The sequence below is a fragment of the Struthio camelus genome, chromosome 21, assembly GCF_040807025.1.
Source record: "Struthio camelus isolate bStrCam1 chromosome 21, bStrCam1.hap1, whole genome shotgun sequence".
Taxonomy (NCBI): Eukaryota; Metazoa; Chordata; class Aves; order Struthioniformes; family Struthionidae; genus Struthio; species Struthio camelus.
Window position 1 is genome coordinate 254,547 of NC_090962.1, and position 12,278 is coordinate 266,824.

At 42.5% G+C, this 12,278-nt stretch overlaps 1 protein-coding gene across 7 annotated transcripts in view; it reads right to left on the reverse strand.

The window, feature by feature from the left end:
- Nucleotides 1–12,278, reverse strand: part of CAMTA1 (calmodulin binding transcription activator 1) — a 483,528-nt gene that overhangs the window by 15,400 nt on the left and 455,850 nt on the right. For 4 of the 7 annotated variants that reach the window (XM_068916220.1, XM_068916219.1, XM_068916224.1 and 1 more), the window contains 6 exons: nt 11,034–11,221; nt 9,708–9,954; nt 9,144–9,215; nt 8,205–8,225; nt 5,174–5,367; nt 4,916–4,990 (listed from right to left, as the gene is read on the reverse strand). In XM_068916220.1, the coding sequence (XP_068772321.1) occupies nt 4,916–4,990; nt 5,174–5,367; nt 8,205–8,225; nt 9,144–9,215; nt 9,708–9,954; nt 11,034–11,221 (797 nt within the window). The remainder of the gene's footprint in view (nt 1–4,915; nt 4,991–5,173; nt 5,368–8,204; nt 8,226–9,143; nt 9,216–9,707; nt 9,955–11,033; nt 11,222–12,278) is intronic. The other 3 variants (XM_068916223.1, XM_068916222.1, XM_068916225.1) reach the window with 1 other exon arrangement.

Here is a 12,278-nt window from a genome sequence, read left to right on the forward strand (position 1 = left end):
CAAGGGAAGAGCAGTCTTGTGTTTAGATGTTTTAGGGCAGGAAATAAGAAGTAAAATAAACCCAACCCTGTCATCCCGGTGGTATTTCCAGTTGCATCCTGCCCTCCCTTGCAGTGGCTGTCCGTTTTCTATCTCTGTCCAAACACTCCTCCATAAAATGCACTACAGATCATAATCACAGCCTAGCCATGGTGTAGATACCTATCAGAAGAGTAAAATTTTCATACAAATCAGAGAAAGTAGAGGAAATAGAAGATTATCAGTGAAAGCTGACTGCATGGACCACATATGGATTCAGTTCAGCTAACCCAAACCCACTTCAGAGCTCTCATTTTTCCCTTACAGCTCTAAATGAGTCCTATTTGGGAACCACTAAGTAGGTGGAGTACTTTCAAAACCGTTACATATACAAACCCTTAATGCTGCCTCACACAGGAGAGTGTGCCAGAAGACAGGTCAGCTCACAGCAGGTGTAAAGGCAAGTATCAGGTTGGAAGTTAGTGCCAGCTGACAGGTCCAGGCAACAGCTACTCAGGCACAGGTCTCCTGGGAGGCCAGGAATGTTGTTTCTTGTTCTTGACAAACAATACTTTTGTGATAAGTCATGTTGACACCATGTTATGGCTGATGCATGTTTTTCACCAATTTTTGAGAATATGACAACAGATGGATAAATACGTATTTTTTCAGGGTCAAATAACAACCATACGTCTCTGACTATAAGAATGACTGCTACTGATGAATGACTACGCTTGTCACCATGATGCCTGCTAATATCCAGCTATTTGAACTCCAGTATCTTTTCTTTCTCTAACAATACACTCAACCAAAACTTACATTTCTTTTCTGATTTTCAGCAATTTCTACACATCCATCACTAAGAGAACCTCATCCTTGGGGCATTAACTCTCCCAAAACATCTGAAATACTGTCTGATCAGGCAACAAGAATAGATTCATGAGATCAGAAAACTCAGACAGACCAACAAGCCTAGGAACGCTGCCCTGGATCCTCAGGCTGATACCAGCCATGTTTGTTCTACTGATTATTTGCACCAATAAACTAATGAATGAAATAGGACAAGAAAACCATTTAAGCTGTTCTGAATACTAACAAAAAAGGGACTTTTCATAATTTGCTTACAACAGTCTTTGAGGGATTTTAAATAGAAAAAAAAGCAACCACACAGTTGCCACGAGAAAGCCTAAGCAATTCTTGATAAAGACTACAGATTAAGATCTTAGTAAGAATCATTACTGGCCCAACAACAATCTGGTTATGGACAAAAACCAAGGTTAAACAGTTTCATTTTTTTTTTCCTCTCTCTCTCTCTCTCTTTTTTTTTTTTTTTTAAAAAGGTCGAATTGCTGAAGTTTAAGAATTCACTGCCTTTCTGCTTAGCTCAACAGCCTTGTGATAGAGCCCAACTGGCTTTTCCACATCCCTTTCCCATCAGCTTACTAGAGTCTTCTACAAGATCCAACTTTCTTGGACCCAGTTTCTTTGATGTTCCTGCAGGTGCTCTCTTCCCTTCTCTGTCACTCCTTCAGATTTTCCAAGAATATCAGTCATCTCTATTCCTTGTACTGACAAGATGCTGTAGTTTAACAAGCAGCTCCGTAATGCCATTTTTATGCTATGGAGCAATAAATTACATTAGTTATTAGTTGTTATGGTTTGTTCCTGGCTGCCAGGAGCCTGGATGACTGAAGTATTTCTTTATGGAGCCTGGGGCTTTAATTTCTTGTTTATAGCAGCAATGTACTCACTTCAAGCATTTCACGGGGAGTCTCCAATGGGATTCTCACAAGCACTCAGAAACAACGTATGCGGGGTGTTAGTCTAAGCACCCAGCCACATCACCCTAAGTTGTACCCTAGTGCAAGGGGTACTCAGGAGGCAAAGTAGACAAGGAGGCAAAGGGTATAATTAGAAGGTTTATAAAAAAAAGTGTTTAACTTATTTAACATATTAAGTTTTATTACTTCATCTCTAGAAAGGTGCAAGCAAGAGAAGCCAAGCCGTAAGGAATAAACACAACTATCGAAACAGAATAGAAACATTAATTACGAAAGCTTGGAGAAGAGGGAAGGAAGCAACTCCAACATCTTACCACCTGGTATCTCAGTGTACCTGCACCATGAACAGGGCAGCCCCAAAAGGAGGTGTTCAGCAGGAGGCTTCTGAATCTTGCTTGTGATGGAAAGAACAAGAATGCTCTGAGGCCAGGACATTGCAGTCCCAGGGAAAGCGCGTGGCGCTCACCCCTCAGCTCCCTCCAGCAGGGAGGGGAAGCAAATGGGTCAGCCTCAGAATCAGCTGAGAGACTCAAGCAGGTGAAGATCTGTTCCAGTAAGTACATCTGTATCATTATTTCCAGTATTATGCTTTTCCTTTGCAGTTGTTTCCACAAGCAAAATGTTTTCATCTATTTACTTTTAACATCCTGCATAGTAATAAAGCTCTGGGAACCTGATAAGCATTCTTATCAGCAAGCATGGGGATCAGATTATGCGGCGTGGTACCTGACGTCTGGAGTATCCACAGGTCCGTGGGATAATCCCATTGCGTGATCCTAAGATCACAGACACAGCCTAAAAGCGGAGGGTGTCCAGTGGTTTGGAAAAAGTCTTTCTTGGCAAGTATTTGCTGAGCTTTTTTGGCAAGGAGGAGGAATAGAGAGAAAGAGGCCTAAACTTGTCACTAATTTCTAAATGGTTCTGTAAATCTAGCAGGCTGCTAAATTTATGTCCTTTTCACACAGATTCTAAATGCTGTGTCTGCCATTTTTGGGAAGCTTTGCTTTTATTTTTAGCATTTGCCAACACCAGAATGTTCCCAAGATAAAATTTGGGTCAATTACTAATATCAGTAATGCTAACATTGTTCTAAACCTTTACAATTGCTTGGAGAAAGTACAGGAGCGTAAGCATGTGATCATTTTCTGTTCAGAAGGAAAAGCAGGGTGGTTTTGAAACACAGTCACATCTTCAGTGGAAACAAATTACTTTTTCCCTTGACGCATCCCAACCAAGAACCATGGGGTAATTCCCAAATAACCACAATCTCTATCAAAGTGCCTACGGACACAGACAGGACCGTACTGTTGCAGAAACTCAAGTAGTCTGCAGCGCGATGTAAAGCCAGGGAGAACCTACTCCCAATACATTTTACCTCCTTCTTGTTCTGATTTCTTATCTAAGAACATCCAAGACCTGTATCTTTCTCCTAGAGATACACAGCAGCAGCGACCACTCTGCTGGAGAGAGAGTGGATCTGGCTACAGGCAAAGGGAAGGGACTCCCTTGCAAACTTGACTGATGCAAATGAGTGGGCCTCACTCTAGAAAGAAAACAGGAGATGCTAAGAAAAAGGAAGGCAGTGAGATGAAGGCAAGAAAAACTGTTGGACTCACAGGCAAGTTAGGCCCCAGATAGCCTAGGTTACTGGACAGGTGGAGACTTAAACTGAGCACGGTTTAACGTGCATCCTGCACATTGTTGGAAAACCCAGTGATACAGTTAGTTACGAGAGACTCTTTGAGTGCACTTGTTTAGGTCAGCTGTAAGAGCCTCTGGCAGTTCGTCTCCAGAACTCCCACAGATGGGAACAGGCATATGGCTTACCACGGACTGCCTGGACATCAAGCAGATCTCAGAGGACAAAAAAGGCTGGAGTCTCCGCCTACTTCAAAGGGACAAGCTGCCTAATGAACTATAAAATGAATCTTTCAGGCCCTCCACCTCCTCTGATGAGAGCAAGAAGCCACCTGTGTTTCTTCATGAAATACTGTGGCTGTTTCAGGTGCATTTGGAATTGGTCTGGAAACTACAAAGCCCTCTTTTTTGTCCACACGTGTTACTTCCCACTGAACCTGCAGGTAAGAAGTCCTTCTACAACCTGAGCTACACCAACCTCCTGCAAACTGCAGCTCTGAACTCCTTCAGAAAGGACTGAGCCTATTTCTAAAACCAAGCTCATCACATGCCTCTCTGAGCTCAGTTTGCTCAAACATCGCTGGGCTGTACTAGACATGCTTCACAATCCATCAGGTCTGACCAGCTCCTGAGTGCTGTTGGTGAATGAAATGCACGTGTGGTGAGAATGGAGGGAGTGGAGTCAAAAACATCTCAATTCATTTTTGTCTGTGCAGTGTTCCACTTTGCAATCTAATCACATATAGGCCTCTTTCATTAACAAATTAAATGACCTGTATATAGTAGAGCATTGAAATGGGAGTGCTAGCTGCCACATGTTGCCAGTGAGCACTGTAGCTAACACGCTCAGGTTCCCACACTAGCAGGAGATGATTCCTGTTCACATCTGAGTCTGCTCTCCCAGTTTACTGAGGTAAGGGTGGGGTGACTGACATTCGAGTTAACTTATCTGCTGTTCTGCTGGCACATTCCACCTATCCACATTAAAAAGAACCCACCTTTGATGAGACTCTACCAAATGACCCTTGTGACCAAACTAAACCCATTTCCAGTGTACATCAGGTGTTGTCATGCTTTGCGCTTTTACCACGTACCACGAATGCTCTGTGCAGCGTGCAGGTCTGCTTAGCAATAATGAACTGTAGCTATCACTCAGTGAGCTTTTTTTCAGACTTCCTCAAGCCCAACCTTAGAAGCCACATGCCTTGCTTTGCTCAAATTTGCTCAAAGTTTCCTTATTCTGTCTCTGCCCAGCACAACCTGGGCTGCTTTACTGTACCAGCAATGGAGCCGAACACAATAATTCTCTTTTAGCAATAGTCCTAAGATATTTCCTTTTTGCCAATGTCTCTTGGAAGCAGCTGTGCTTTGTTATTTGATTAAAAGATCTGTAGTGAGCTGATTCTGTTGCCCTTTACATTGCACTTGAATAGGGCATTTGAATATCATTACACAGATATCAAAAAAAGATGTAATACCTGTGGCGGCAGCGTCGTAAAAAACGCATAATCTTGCGAGCAGCTTGATCCTGCTTCTTGGTGAGCAGACTGCTTCTAAACACAAAGAAGGAAACATCACGGCATAGGCAAGACAGGGTAGAAGAGTACTAAATGTCAGAATAATTACCCTATGAATTACTGTCCTTTTCTCACTGGCCGTATCTGTAAATTACAGCACAGCCCTGACTAAAACAATATATAAAGATCCCTGCAAGGTCTAACACCCCAACAGCTCACCTGAGTTTCTGTTGTACAATGGCAGCTGCTCGACGGTTTTGCCTCCTCTTCCCACATTCTTTGTAGCTGCGATAGTACTGCTGGATCAGCATTGCGGCTCGTCGGCTCTGCTGGAATTTTTTCTGCTCGTAATAGCTTCGGAATTTGCTCTGGATAAGAATGGCAGCTTGTGTCATCTTTTTATAAAGTGCATACTACAAGAGAAACAAAGAAAAGCTAAGACGTTCCAATAAAACCAGCAAGAAGGTTCCAGTGGTGAAAAACTCTTAAGTCACTACGACACGATGAGAAGCCAATGAGCATCTACTCACTGATTGGGAACTGACTGAGAAATGGGCTACAACAAACGGGAACAACTGTGAAATTAGGTGCAGAATCTGGTCTGCATCAGAAAAGCACGTACTTGTTTCAATACCTAGCTGGCAGAGGCTGTGCAAGTACACGTTAATGCTGAACAGATCCAGCTGTACTATACTTATGAACAACCTCGGAATGACCGGAGTTGATCCTAAGTCATGTTTATATTGCTTCATAATTTGTACTGAAGTGGGTCTGCATTAGACGTAAACCAAGTAATTCAACTCAGAGGAACTATTTTTTTCCTTTGCATACAGCAAAACTAATTACAAGGTACAGAATACCATAAGGTAAGACTCAATTTTACACAGCCATTGTTTGTCAAGAATCATACCAACAATAGCAAAATATGCCCAACTATAAGTGGAAAGCAGCACGAATGACTATTCCAAAATACTAACGAATTAACTAAAAAATAAAGGAAAATACACCTTTTTAAAATGTTTTCTTAAAAAAAAAACCCCACAAAACTTCAAAAGATATTTTTAAAGAATCTAATTTGCTGTTCACATGTGTATCTCACTTTCCTATGGCAATTAACTTTGAACAGCCAGCTTAAACAGTATTAATCTCTTGTTTCTATGCCATAACACAGTGTTGCAACTTTTGATTGGTCATATATCCATTTAAATCCAAGCATTTCAAATGGAATGACATATTACTCCAACTTAAAGAAAGAAAATCAGTTAGTCGAGCAAGGCTAATATTGAGCCTAAGTTACGCAAAAGCGTGTTTTTAATGATTACCACAGACAAAACTAATTCTCGCTAAAGGTCTGTAACAAGCATCTGCTGACCTGCAAATTTGTGCAAGCAGTTGCGCACATTCAAAATCTTCTCCATCACTAGATTTTTCTAGCCTCATCATGCTGAGGAGCAGGCACAAACTCTTTGGAAGAAAATCTTCTTTATTCTACATCCTTTTCCTTTTAAAATACGCAGAAACCATATGCATTCATGCATATTTTTAAAAGTCATCTTTATTAAGATAAATAGAGATCTAGAATAATCTATGTAAATTGTATTCGCACCTCTGAACTATATACTACGGTAGAGTTTGCTGATCTTATTTTGGGAACTGTAACACTTTAAAAACTTTAGTGTCTGTTGTTCCTGGACTTTTCACCAGCTATGACTTCCTGCTCATTTTATCGGAGGAGAGCTGAGAGACAGATATAGCAGCCACTGCCCTCCCTGTACAGGGCACTGTCCTAAAGTATCTTAATGGAGTGTTCCTGTCTATTGGAAAAAAACACCCAAAACCTCAGCAACCCAAACCAAGCAAAACCCCCTCTAATATCATCACAGACCACCATTTACCAAATTTCACTTTTTGGAATTGAAGCAGTCATTAGGTACAGTTGTATTTTGTCACTATTCATTTGTATTTGTTTTGTTTTGCTTCTCGCTTTTAAACTTTTTTAAAATAAATAGACCAGATTGTGGTTGTAAATTAGCTTTTTAAATAAGCCCACTCATAGGCTGGTCATGGTTTTCCTTCCAATTTTTAGCCCAGAGGCGACTTCTGTGGCTGAGTTACAAACCCCTGAACAGAAGGGTTTAAAGATGAAATAGTGATGTGAGCCATGGCTGTTCAAATCTACCGTCAGAAGCCTGTGCTCATCTCAGTAATACAGTAACATAATAGAGGAGTAAGGCATGTGAAAGAGAAAATTACAGTCTCTGCATACACTAGACCCCAACATGTTTGCATTCAACCTTAAGATCCACTTAGCTACTCAGGTACTGAGTCTCTGGGTCATCCATAACTCCCCACATTCCCTCTCTTCCTCTTCTTCCCTCCAACCGGGAAGAGGATAAAGGGAGATATCACCTAACCTCCATGAAGAGGTGAGTCCCAGCTAGTACAGGGGCCCCAGGAAAGCTCAGTTCACTTGCCCTGATAGAATAGTACTCTGATACAAAACCATGGCGCGTGAGGAAGCTATGAATGGAAAAACACCCCTGAGGACACATTCTCTCCAGGAAGAGCATGCCTTGCGTCCTGGGTAGCTTTGAGAAAAGCCGAGCTGATTCCAGGATCTGATTAGAGCAAGATGTTGCACAGCTGGCAAATCCATCTTTACAAGAGAAAGTTATTCATCATGGACAACTTAAGATTGGCATTAACTCCCGCGTCTCCCCTATGAGCAGCAACATACATGAGAATGATCTTCGGAATTCAGGGCACAGGCATTTTAAAGATGGACTTTCAAAATCCTTTCATAGGCAGGCAGAACACTAATGACAGTGTTGTATGGGTGGGATAAAGGTTCCCTTATGCTCCCCAAATACTGAGGAAAAGGTCTTACTGATCACAGAGGAAAGGCTAATAAGCAGCAACAAAGGAAAGTCTGTCCTCTGGAAACCGATTTCAGAACATTCCCCTCACCTCAGCCCATTACTGCTTATGGGAGCACCTGTAGAAGCAGGAGAATTTTTTTTTCTTTTTTTCTTTTTTTTTTTTTAAATGTTGATATGCTGTGGCACAGCAGCCCCTGCCTACCTCCCAAAAGAGGTCTGGTCTGTCACAGTGCTTTAGCTACTACAGGCATTTACTGGTGGATACTATTAAAGCATTTCACTAAATGCCAGGTTCTCCTGGTTTATTCTGAACGTGAAAGCTTGTGACCCAAGGGGAATGGTTTCCAAAACAGTGTTTGCATTTGTATTACCTTCAAGGCTATCCAAGTAAGCTTAGGGAGAAACAGAAAATACAAGGTTAATGTTAGTTCTGCAAATAAAGAATTAAGAAAAAAAACCCAAACCATCTTCTTTCAAAAAGAAGCGATTCCAGGATCCAAGACAGACTCTGTCAAGCAGTTTTTGAAAGGTACTAAGCTTCACTATTACAGGAAGCATCACTTCAGAATGACAGCATATGACGGTTTGAGGGTAAATCATGATGCACTCAACTAACACTAGCAAGGCCTCCCAAAAAGGGTAGTTGCAAAAAGGGTACAAGACTCCTGTCTTTCATTTCAAGTACCATGCTCTGAGGCATCAGACCGCCTAAGTCTGATGGGGGACAGTGAAGAGGAGGAGGTGGGCTCTAGCAACCAAAAAAAGAAAAAAAGTAGTAAAAAGAAGGAAAAAGTATCTTCTTTTTCTGGGGTTGAGAACTCAGCCTAAAATCACATCTCCAAAATAGAGTTTGGAGAACAGTCTCAGTCCTGGAACAACTTGCATCAAGCTAAAACATTAGATTTTCTGTAGTTTAAGAGTTTGGTACGTGCAAAATAAAACAACCTATTTTTCATCTTCGCCCTTATCAAAGGCAAAACCAACTTCAATTTCACAATGAAATTTGGCAAGCAACTAGTCAGAGAACAGTCTTGCTAGATTATAGGATGCATATAGGCCAATATGAAACACAACAATTCCCTCTATCTCACAGCAAAAATGCAGGCATCATCACAAACAAAAGGAAGCACCCTCTGAAATTAGATTCAGGATACGAATTTTCTTTCCCTTTTAACTTTGTCTGAGGAGGGTATCTCACTGCTGCAAGTTAAAAGGCACACAGAAACACAGTGGGATAATTCCCATTACAGAGGGCTGCATTCATGGCTCTACGGTGTGTTATTTCCACAAAAACTCATTTCCCTATTTACCTGTTTGTATTTTCGGTAGCAACGCTGAATGACAGCAGCAGCCACCTCTTGCTGTTCCCGGAGAGGACGGCCCTGTGCAGAGAAGCAAGAAGCAGCACATAATCAGACTACACCAACAAAACAGGACAGATAAGCGCTTCATAGCCACTTTCAGGGCTCCTACTTCTAAATCTCACCTCTCAGGGTTAAGCGGCCCAATTCAGTTGCAGGCATTTACTAGAGACGCCTCTACAGGCAATTCACATAAGAGACAAACCCTCAAAATTGATCTCTACCAAGCAGGGGACCAATCAGAACCTCTGGAGTATACTTTTAGGATACACTTTGTGACCGCTGTGCCCTCGCACAGAAGGCATGCTATGGTACAGCTTGCTCTTTCTGGCTTGGTGGTTGCTGAGTAAATGTCAACAAGTGAATGCCATTAGCATTGCGAGGGTTATGACAGAAACTTTTTTTTTTTTTTGTCTTAGGAGTGGATATTACCTCTTACCTACATTTTATTTCTTAACAAATTATACTCTCTCCCACCTAAGGAGGAAGACACAGGATGTTTCAGCCACTTACCTTGTATTTCCTGAACACTGTCTGGACGAGTTTGGCAGCTTCATAAAGTTCTCTCTGCTCATGATCGGACAGAGTTAACTGTGCAAACTCATTCTCTACCTTCTCGCTGGTGGATGCACTCAGAAATTCAGACCAGTCTGCTGCCGATGGAAGGCTGGGCTTCTCAAAAGCTATTTCACTGATCGGTGAGCCTGCAGGGCTCAAGCTGGTGTTTGAAGAAGGGGTCAGGGGTTCACTATATAGATTTCTGAAACACCAATCACAGTAGGAATTACTGGGTCACAAACCAGCAGGACTGGCATCACAAATAAGAACTACAACAGCATCATACATAAGAACTACAACATTTCTGAGTTCAAGGGAGAGACTCAGGCTCCCCCACACCTCTCCAACCAACATCCCTCCTTGGTGAGCCTGCTTGCACCACATCGCATACACTTGGCATTGGAAGTCAAACTCCGTGCCTTCCGATTCTGATCTACTTTCTGAGAAATGTCTCCTCTTATGCTCTGTAGCGTTTGTGAAAAGGTTTTGATGGGGAGATGACTGATAGATGGAAATTCAGTAACAAGTTTAGACTGAATGCTGCACATATACCTCAAGCTTATTTTCTTCTAACAACTATTCTGTCACTACAGAAGCTTGTCTGCTCTTCAGCATTCACATACAATGTGGGGGTTTATATCTTTATGAAAGAGATGGTTGTCCTTTTCTCTTGGGAGCACAACAAATACATTTCTCCCAAGTTCAGATTTAGTGCGTCAGGAAAGTCAGCATTAATTGTTCAGTATTTTTCTAAATTTTTGACCATGGTGCTACAGAATGGGTTTCATCTATTTCTTCCCTGATGAAAGAGAGACTTCTCAGTTAAAATTCTCTCAACTTTTTTACTTCTGTCAGCCACATTTTCACATCTTTCCCAAAATGAAAACATGCATGAAACTCACTGGGCAAGCTACATATTTTCAGTTCCTCACTTCAGACCTGTGACCATTAACTAAACCAAGAGGGCTGTGAATTACACCTGCTTACCAGCCTGTGAGTTCACAGACACTCACAGATACTGATGGTTTAAGCGGCAGTGCTTAAACCTGCTCTCAGTGTGAAACTTTGTGTTCCTGTCTACTTGTTGCAGCCACTTGCATTCTCCCATGAATTTGCAGCTGTACTGGCAACTTTATGTTTGTGTGGAAGAGAGTAGCTGGGTTTGGAGCAGCAGCACCGAGACCCACTGAGAAGTAGTATTTGCATGCTAAAGAAGCAGCCCACGCCGCCCAGCAGTCACACCACCTGAAATCCCAGAGCCATTTCACAGCTCTTACTAACCTTATCTGTGCAGCACTTGGCAGATGATCGACATCAGCAAGGTAACTGGCCAGCCAGCTCATTGTGGTGCTCATGGCAGCACTGTCTGTTCTCTCCACCAGCAGTGCTTCCATTGGCACAAAATTCTCCCGCTTGATCCTGTCAGGCGTAGCTTCAATAATGTGCTCTGCAAGTGTCATCATGTTGACCTGGAACAGAAAGCAAATGCTCATTGCCTGGTAACAGGAGCCTTATGCTGGCATGCTACAACCCATCTTTGCATCTCAGGGAGAGAAGAGAGCCTGCCACGGTGTCTCCAAAACTTGCAGTAGCTGCAGTCTGGTCTTTCTCAGCACTAGAGAAAAAATTGTTAACCAAAGCTCATTTGGTTTCTGTCTCTTCTGAAAAAGCACTGCAGGATTTCACATGTCCCAGACCTCTTTTTCATCACAGGTATGGGGAGCCTAAAAGATCTGGTGGAGGGTATATGTCGTGGACCTTTGCTGTATGCTGTCGACAGCTGTCAGTATCTCGTTTCCAAATGAAAAGTGATTTTGCAGCGCTCTCCCTGGGGGAAGGACAGGAAACGTATTAGTGTTCAAGCTGAAAGACAGCTGCAGGAATCTGAAACGACACCTGTATGCGCTGGTAGGGAGGGACACCAAAAGCCACCTGAAATGTTTGGAGTTGTACTATATTTGCTCTGCTGTAGTGAACACGCTTTTATGGCATGACGTTCATATCCGAGTCCCATACATGTGGTATGACAGGACGAGCATATTAATGAGAGAATCTAAACCCTTGGGACCACAGCTTTATGAGGAATCTTTCCGAACCTTTCCCCCCAGCCAAAGGACGCATAGGAGTTTGGAACCCAGAGAACAAAAAACAGTTCTTGTTTTGCAGGCATCTATTTCACCTATCACTATGCTAGAAAGGCCAAGGCAGTGCATGAGTTAGGATTTATTGTAGGCTGTGCTCCGGTTCTGCTTTTTGCTCAGATGACCAAACACAATATCCTTCCTCCAGAGATTGATTCTCACCTGTCTGTCCTGCTTCAGCTGTGTTTTTATTTCCTCTAGCCCATATCTGGTGCAATTTTTCCTTCTAAAAACCCACTGCCTTGTTTCTCCCCTTTCTTCCCCGCTCTTATCTCCTTGCCCTTTGAAGTTTCACAGGGCAGCAACTTCTCCAGCTGAGAAGAGTTACTTGCTATGAGAGCTGCTCTCCAGCACCAGGCTTCCTCCATGCCAGCTCTGTGCACAG